Source organism: Mustelus asterias, chromosome 8 (genome assembly GCF_964213995.1).
Source record: "Mustelus asterias chromosome 8, sMusAst1.hap1.1, whole genome shotgun sequence".
Taxonomy (NCBI): domain Eukaryota; kingdom Metazoa; phylum Chordata; class Chondrichthyes; order Carcharhiniformes; family Triakidae; genus Mustelus; species Mustelus asterias.
In genome coordinates, this window is record NC_135808.1 from 122,174,495 (window position 1) to 122,184,010 (window position 9,516).

Sequence of the window (9,516 nt, forward strand, 5' to 3'; positions counted from 1 at the left end):
ATCATACTGAAGCAGATGGAAAAATAACAGTCAGATTTCCTGGAGAGGGAATTGTAACAGAGAAGGATATACCTCAAGTCAGATACTGACAAAACAAAAGCAGTTTACTGCTCCGAGTTGGATTTGTTTCAATTTAAAAGTGTGCAGATTATTTTTAAAGACTCTCAATGGTCTGTTCATTTCACTCTGTTAACCAGGCCATTTCCAAATTTGATCTTGATTTTTAACAGAATGATCCTGGCTGTTTTTGGAGACAGTTCGAGTATTACTCAGCTGTTTTCATATATTGCAATGCACCCTGTGAATGCATCTCTTACAGTTAGTGAAGGTCCTGAAAGCCATTTTCCTCTCTAAATAAAATATTCACCAATACATAGCTTGGGAAATGGTTAAATGTAGAATTAAGTTACCAATCTGGGATAACAGCAGGGGTTTGTGGCCTGTTCTGATTTTCGCATGAATCTGTGATGAATTATTTTTACTTGGCAGTGAGTTTCAGAGCAGAGGGGCCTCGAAAAGGGATTCTGATTAAACAAAAGCACCTCCACTAGTGGGATGGGGAGAAAAAGAGCTTCATGGCTTTCGAAAGTTATATCCATTTATAAATTGTTAATACATTGAAAGTGTTGACTGGTCCTGCAGAGGAAGGAATTATATACAGGAGATGATTATGAACATAAAGCCTGTATCTCACGTAATAACCATTGATGAATTATTGTTGCTGTGCATAACAAAATGATCCTTTTCAAGAGAAAATATTTTACTCCTGTTCACTTGTTATTCGTCCCATAAATGCATGACTAAATTTATGTAGGGTCTTTGCATCTGGTGAATTGGTCAACAAAATTGACAATTGTCTACCTTCTGCAGGTGAGGCAGCTGGGAGGCAGCAGGTTCCCACATCTCCTCCAGCATCAGAGAACAGCAGCACTGCTCACAGCATTGGCAGCACACAAAGCACTCCCTGTTCAAGCAGCAGTACGGCCTAATCCGGAGGGAAATAGTCGTGAGGAAATGGAGTATAGAAGCAAAGTTCAAAGTGGCTAATTGTTGATGTTAGTATCCTGAGGATAAAAGGAGGATCTTCCTTTGAAAGCCAGAGATCTATTTTCAAGACAGGAAATCATCTAAGTTGCTTTATACTTTAGGCAAACTGACTTAACTCGAGTGCATAACACTATATGTGACAAAACTACTAATTACCCTGAGTTGGGAACTTGCTAACCATTTATGGGTTCCTAATGTGAAATTTGTACCAGATTTCTTTTTCAATGCTGCTTTATTTCTAGAATGCAGCTATTTATTTTTTTCTGGGATTTGTGTAAACACCAGCAACTTGTTGAGTGCAGAAATGGCAACATCATGTACTGACTAACAGAAGACAAAAACGTAATCTCCGATAAGAGAAAAACATCACATAGAGATAAAGTCTGTATGAGTTAAACAGATTCCAGTGAAATATTGTAAATATATCTATGTGAGCCGGTGAGCCCCCCCCATTATGATATTCTGCCAACTATGACACATGATTTCCAGGAATATTAACAGTGTTGTTAAGGTAATCTTACTTTTAAGAAAATTGATCTAGAATTAAAAATGTAGGCCAAAGTTTGCTGCTGTTTTTTTCCTCAAATGAGTTGTGCAGGTGTTTTTCAAATATATAAATTGATTATTTTTCAAGTATTTGGCAGCAGTTAATATTTTAAGACACAAATGGGACATTTTAAGCACACTCTGAATTCCTTTCCTGACTTTATTCGTATGTATTTTTAAAAGCAGGTGTTTGTCAGTGAGGGTGCCTCTGACTTGTCCTGTATCATGAATGTCCAGTTTTGTAATGTCAGCAAACTGTGTTTTTCACGGTACTGATAGTTGCATAATGTACAGTTGAATGTATTTTACGTCATGAATTAATAATGTATTCCTTGTATATAGACATTTATAGAATTCTCTAGAGCAGAGTACAGAGTATTTTAGTAACATATAAGCTATATTTTTTATTGTATTCTGAATTTCTGTGCAAGTGTTCTAAGGGCAGAATCAGTGATCCCTTGCTGCCAGTGGGGGGTAGAGTTCAAAGTGAGTACAGGTGGGATAATCGGTGTCAACTATGAAGTTGGTGCCCAATCTCTGACCTGCACTCCCCTTTGAAGGTGGTTTCCCACTCGGACTGCAGGCTTGCCGAATTTACCTTTTATTGTCAAAAATTGCGTAAATTAAATCCATTTATACAGGAGTGTATTAATTTTGCTAACTGTGAATTTTCCATTGGATTTTATAATGTACTTTTGCTACTTTGCTACCAGCGTTTTACTCATTCCCCTTAGATATTCTGTTTGGGTAAAAGAAGTTGATTTGTTTAATGAGAATCAATCCTGTTGAAAGTAATTGGGAAGGCCCATTTTATATTTTGATGAGATACTAAGGGCATATTTTAACTTTATTTTTCTGACACCATTGACAGCTGAGGAGACTGCAGCAAGTCTGTGCATTTTTCCAAAGCTGGTAACTGAAGGACTTCAGAAGTAGATGTGACTTCAAAGATGATTTTTAAAGAGTACCAGCAGAATTGTATGATTAAACTTAGTAAAATCCATTGTGTGCCCAATCATTGTGGATGTAATGGCACTGAAAGCTCAGACAAAGTGACCAATGCACTTCCCTAAAACAGAAACACCGGTTGCTATTAAACAACTCATTTTTATTCCCTTATTCAGTACATTTCTGAGAGAAATGTCTATAAGTGAGCAATTTAGCACTTTAATTCTCTTAACTTTTCAAATACCAGGGCAATTTCACAATTTACTCATTTTCTAAACGGTCTCTGGATGGAATTTTCTGAAAAAAATGACAAGTTGTCACCTCGGATGAGAAATGGGGTGCCATTCCCACCGGATCCTCAGAGATTGGGGTGCCATTCTTAAAGGACAACCCAGTCTCAAATTAATGTTAAAGACCCCCGCCCCTGTCACTGGCATCATTGCAGCCCGCCCAGCATCATCAACATCATGCCTCCCCTCATGTGAATACACCCCTGCTATGGGGTTACCTATAGGCCCCGTCCCCTTCAAACCCCACTCTCTAGCAGTGCTAACTGCTGGTGCCAGGAGCCATTGCAAGGGCACTGCCTAGCCATGCCCTTGAGCACTTGGGGGCTACATTGGCCTCTGAACCCCTGGCGTGGTCATCACGTCTGGTCTCTGTTTTTGGAGACCAGCAGTGATTCCTGCCATGTTATGTCACGCCTTCCAGTAGATACAGCATGATGTCAGTATATTTAAATGTAAAGCAATCAGGTTCAACCCCCTGATGACATCACCAGCCAGGGGCGGTGAAGATCTCATTCTGAGATCACCCAGTCACCCAGGGAGACGATGGCCTAGTGGTATTATCGCCCGACTAATACTCTGGGGACCCGGGGTTCGAATCCCACCACAGCAGATGGTAGAATTTGAATTCAATAATAAAAAAATCTGGAATTAAGAATCTACTAATGACCATGAAACCATTGTCGATTGTCGGGAAAAACCCATCTGGTTCACTAATGTCCTTGAGAGAAGGAAATCTGCCGTTCTTATCCGGTCTGACCTACATGTGACTCCAGAGCCACAGCAAAGTGGTTGACTCTCGACTGCCCTCTGAACTAGGGCAGCTAGGGATGGGCAATAAATGCTGGCCAGCCAGTGACGCCCATGTCCCACAAATGAATAAAAACAAAATCCCATTATAGCCCTAGAGAGAGTTTCTGGCCATAATGGAATTTGTGCCTCCATTGGGTGGGGTGGAAAATTTCCCCCACACCTTAAAATCATGCTAGGCAATTGGATAAAGGGTGTGTAAGGTGACATCATTCATATATTACTACTCTTCTCTCTGTATCACATAATAAAGTAGCTTCTGGCATGTCCTATTGACTACTTTTTAAAAGTACAGATTGTCTTGATGGCCTGATGTTGAATGGTAATTACAGTTAATAATTTTTTAGGCCGCTGTCACTGTATTATTTTGCTTTTTTTATCTTTTTCCAAATTGAAAAAATACCCTTCAGGGATATTTTTCCTCTTTTCATGATATAAGTTGAAAATATTTAAGGGTTAGACTGACCGCCTCTAAAGGGGTGACATTGTGCCTTCCACTTTATGCTTTCAAAGTTCATGTTAACCTACTTTTAAGTTGCATGTAAAATCTTTTGTGTAATGGAATTATATGCATATATATATAAATACATTTTGCCCTAGCAGCATAATGACGCATAAAGAAAATCATTGAATGTAATGCCCTACAGCAACTTTTTTATCTTTGCTTTTTCACTCTACCGTTGGCTCAAGTATTCGAGTGATTTTTAACTGTTGTGTAAGAAAGATTTCTGAAATAATTGGTAGCAGTTGGATTACCTTAAACACAATGGTAGGTTCACTCTGATGGCTTAGTGTGAACGTTGGCAGCTCTGGGTACGTCTAAATTTCAGAGGGTAGATACCTTCTGCAAATCTAGATATTTGTATAATATATTGCTGTTGGAGTAACAATTCATTTTGAGATTGTAAATTTTCTGTCCTTAATACTGTACTTTGTTCGGCTTTATCTTTAAAGTATATCTACCTCACTGTTTTGCTAAAGGAACAAAGCTTGTACTGCTGGTTGTACCATTTGACTTTTGTAAGTAATTGCAGGTGGTGTTTGTGCCGACTTGATAGGACTGTGTTCTGTTCATGTCTATTTTTCATATGCTGTTGTAAAGGGATTTGTTGTAAATTTTTAAAAATGTATGATCTTTTGTCACATTATACAATTGTGTAAAATAAAGCTGTATATCAACTAATGGAAGGTGCAAGTTATATTTATTAAGGGAAGGGGAGGCAGTAGTGTAGCGGTATTGTCGCTGGATTAGTAAGTAACCCAGAGACCCAGGAACCTGGGTTCGAATCCCACCATGGCAGATGGTGAAATTTGAAATCAATAAAAAAAGTCTGGAATTATAAGTCTAATATAGGCCATGAAACCATTGTTGATTGTCGTAAAAACCCATCTGGTTCACTAATAGGGAAGGAAATCTACTGTCCTTACCTGGTCTAGCCTACATGTGACTCCAGGTTCACAGCAATGTGATTGACACTGAAATGTCCTCAGGGATGGGCAACGAGTACTGGCCCAGCCAGCGACGCCCACATCCCATGAACAGAAAAAAACAAAATTCTAGATACAAGGTAAAAAATGAAAAAGCAAAACAATGTATTTCCTCTTGGCGTGCTAGTTACAATTTCATCCAATACAGATGTCAAGCTGTCCCCCAGAATTAGTCCTCCAAGATTATTAGATGTGTACAGATGGGAAAGGCTATTTGAACCAACTTAGGTCTTCCGTCCAGAAAAACTTCACTGTCCCCCATTACATTATCTAATTGTTTCTTAGATGATTCCAAGAATGTTGTATCTACTATTCCACCTGTGAATCCATTCCAATGTGGAGAGTTTCTTGACATTCAGTTTGAATCGTAGATTGCATTAGTGGAATATAATGCAAAACAGAATAAGGAGAAAAAAAAATAAGAACAGCTTTGATCGATCTCCCTTATCCTGTGTTTTGGAGACATGCAGATTCATGTTCGAGCAAGGAGTTTCAGTATGGCAAAGTGCTCATTTCTGCCCACAATTCCTTATATAGTAAATTATTAAATTGGCAACACCATTGTAAAAAGAAAGTTGAGTAGAACCCAGGAGCCTCTCCACAGGGGGGGAAATAAAACTGGAAAGAGAGTCCCTGCGGGTTGCTCTCAAGCACCTTCCAGCAGATGGTCACAGAGTGTTGGCAGGGAGCTGGAAACAAGTTTCCTTCCTGCCCCCTCAGTACGGAATGCAACACATTGTAAAGAGCCCACAAAAGGAGAGTGGGGAATTAAATAGCAGCGCATTTTAGAAATGTTATGTATAGCTTCTTTGTTAATGAGGAATTGTAAAAAGTCTAGCAGTGAAGGACTACCTTATACTGTGCAAGAGTGTGCAATAAAGAAAAAGTTAAAGCCAACTCATAAAATATCAGCCATTCACCTTCCTCAAAAAACAGTGTATTTGAGTAATTAAACTCAGGTCTAAATATTTGGCAACTAAATATTTTTTAATAAGTTTGCAGCACTTTGTAGGACATCTGTGATAAGACACTATGGGCCAAAATGTCACTTGTATGGCACCATTTCAATGCAGTGCTATGTAGTAACATGGATTGCCTGGGGCCAGACGGCACTGTGGACCTTGTGTAACCCATATGGGTCTTTCAATGATAAAAGTGAGGCAGTGCCTGCTCTGAGGGAATCATTATACGGCGCGACTTTCCCAACTGCACTCAAAGTGCTCTCGCCAGCAGGAAAACCGAACTGTTTCCCCCGGCATTAATAGCGCCAGTCAGGTGGGATTCACCCACCTTAACCGTTTAAATTTATACAAAGCATGCTGGCCAGCCCAGCTTCACATTTTTAAAGGGCGTCCCAATCTTGGCACTGAGAGGCAAACTCCCCTCTCTCCCTCCCCTCCACCCCTCCACCCCACACATGGCTACCCCTGCTGACAGGAGGAGCACTCCAAAATCCTCAGCACAGAGGGGCATCTTCTCCCCCAGCCCCCCCCCCCCCCGACCACTGAAAGAATAGGTTACCCACCCCCCCTTCCCCAACACACCACACAGACATGAGGGTGACCTGACCCCTCCCTCCCCCCACAGGAGAAACACTGTGAGATGGGGTCCTCTCAGGCTGTCACTTTAGACCCTGTCTCTTGGGCAGTCCCAACCTGGCACTTCCTCCAGCACTGGCACCCTGGCAGTGACCACCCTGACCTTGCGCCTTGGACTCTGAGGGGGACAAGGAGCTAAGTGTTGTGCCTATGTCCCCCTCTGCCACTGCCAGGCTTCAGATGGAGGGTCCCCCCCAGGGACCTGGGGGTTGGATGGGCATTGGGCTGGGGAGCCAAAGGGTTGACTTTGGGACTCTTCCCCGGGATGAATTTTTCAAGACTGGATTAAATGCATCTCAAATGCATTCTTTGTTCCTAATCGCAATGTTTTTAAACATCCTGTCTTTGACTGACAGGTTGAATCAATTACCTACTCGCCATGAGGTTTCAGTTCCTCCTTTTTAACCGCATTGTTTAGAATGCAATCAACCGTGAAGGGAAAAGAAACAAAGCTTCTGGCCAGTGGGTAATTCATCTAAGCTGTCAATCAAAGGCCAGTTAAAGGTAGTGGAGCATGAAATTGAATGAACATAAAGCTTTTCAAGGCTTTTGAGCTTTCCGGGAAGGCTCAGGGACCTGAAAAAATGCAGTGTTGAAAGAATGTGGCGGAGTGAGCAGAGTTGGTGAGATGAGGCTGTCCATGAGGTGTAATAGATTGTGCTGCACCTTCTCTCATTCAGGTTACAAAAGGGATACAACCGACTGAAACTGACATATGCTGTCAGTCTGAAGACTTCAGAGGGATGATCTTATCTGGGGTTTCTGAGGGATAGAAAGGACACTGCTTTGCAGAATAGAGTGCTGCTGTGATTTTGAATGCTTCCAGGTGTCCAAGGGTCATGGATATTAAAGTGATCAGGGCACCTCAAAGGTTTCACTGACAGGATTGAAGATTTTGAATGGATTGAGTTCAGCATGCTAAGAGTGATCTTCATTTTTCCCAGGGCTAGAAGGGAAAGTCCAGCCACGAGACCCCCATCCTGGGGAAGAGTCTTGAGGTCAATGCCTTCTCCCTCCCCCCTCCCCCCCAGCCTGAGCTGACCCTCAGCCTGGCAACAACAGAGGAGTACATGGGCACAGCAGCCCCCTCCCTCCTCAGAGTCCAAGGCACCAGGTCTAGTTTGTCAGGACCTGCACAGGGGGTTGAGGGGCGGGAAGTGATGGGCAGCATACTGAGAGTCCGGAAGATCCCGCTTCAAACCTGTAATGAGTCCTCGGAGGCGGAAGTCCCTTCACCAAAATTCCTTTATCTAAAAGATCCAACAACACTATACAGAGTGCGCTCAGTCTGCAGTCGACATCCAGAGTGCCAGAGGAACAGACACTCCTGTTTAAGTACAGAGCATGAGGCTGTCTGACTGGACCATCAATTTGGCCCTTAATCAGGAACATCATATTCAAACAGGCCAACCTCAATCGCCTGATTAAAATCATTACGAAACCCAATAATGACATTTAAATGTGTTTTAATGAATATTGGGGCGGGGCGGGGTGAGAGAATCGTGATGGGTCTGATGCCTGGCGAGGTTCCTGTTTTAACCCTGATGTCCAGTTGACTGGGCTGTCGAGATTCCTGCCAGAGGCTAGCGGGCCTGGTGAAATCCCCACCCTCCCTGGTCTATGTAGTACCCAGTTTGAAGGAGCGGAATTAGAGGAAATTGGAAGCCCTGTGCGGGTGTGTGGGGGTGAAATTGGTCCATGCCATTAATGCAGGCTTGTAGCCAATCTGCAGCCCATTTTCACCGCAGTTTTTATTGGAGTTGAAAGTTTATTTTTTTTTGTCACAAGTAGACTTACATTAACACTGCAACGAAGTTACTGTGAAAACCCCCTAGGCGCCTATGTGGGTACACTGAGGGAGAATTTAGCATGGCCAATGCACCTAACCAGCACATCCTTCAGACTGTGGGAGGAAACCGGAGCACCCGGAGGAAACCCACGCAGGCACAGGGAGAATGTGCAAACTCCACACACAGACAGTGACCCACGCCGGGAATCGAACTTGGGTCCCTGGCGCTGTGAGACAGCAGTGCTAACCACTGTGCCTTAGAAAATATCCACAAGGTTTTTAAAATTTCAAACCAAGTAAAAGTGGCAGTAAGACTAGAAAATGACTCTCCGAAAAGAGTCTGAACTATCTTCCTATCAACATCAGGGGAAAGAAGATCAGGTGTGGTGAAAATTCAGCTGCCAACTTGCCGTGAGGCTGCTTCAAAGAACAAAGAAAATTACAGCAAAGGAACAGGCCCTTCGGCCCTCCAAGACTGCACCGACCATGCTGCCCATCTGAACTAAAACCCCCTACCCTTCCGGGGACCGTATCCCTCTATTCCCAACCTATTCATGTATTTTTCAAGATGCCCCTTAAAAATCACTGTGGTATCTGCTTCATGCTGTTGCCACCGGCCACTTCCACCCGGAGAGCTTCCTCCTGTTTCACCTGATTCACTGCAGATATTTTGGAAATGCAAGGGTTAACTGTTGGACTAGGGTTTGGATTTGGGTTGCACCTTGCGACCCTTATTCCAGCTCTACCTTTTACACTATGAACTAATCTTGAGCTATTACTAATGCTAACATACATCAAATGGAATTAAAATTGAAATACTGTCAGCTGTTGTTTAGACAGAACAAAAACCACTCCCAGTGTAACAAACTGTGCCTCAGCAAGCAGTCTACAATAGAGCAGCTGTATTGCCCATCAAAGGTCAGCGATCTGCATCTGTATCTTTACCAGAAAATTATCTTGTATTTCTTAGGAAGAATTTGGCAAAGAACATTTCAATTTTCCA

At 42.4% G+C, this 9,516-nt stretch overlaps 1 protein-coding gene across 2 annotated transcripts in view; it reads left to right on the forward strand.

Annotated features, from left to right (window-relative positions):
• tgfbr3 (transforming growth factor, beta receptor III) overlaps nt 1-4,821 on the forward strand; it is a 154,520-nt gene extending 149,699 nt beyond the window's left edge. For both annotated transcript variants that reach the window (XM_078218895.1, XM_078218896.1), the window contains exon 17: nt 871-4,821. In XM_078218895.1, the coding sequence (XP_078075021.1) occupies nt 871-989 (119 nt within the window). In that variant the 3' untranslated portion in view covers nt 990-4,821. The remainder of the gene's footprint in view (nt 1-870) is intronic.
• The last annotated feature ends 4,695 nt before the right edge of the window (nt 4,822-9,516 follow it).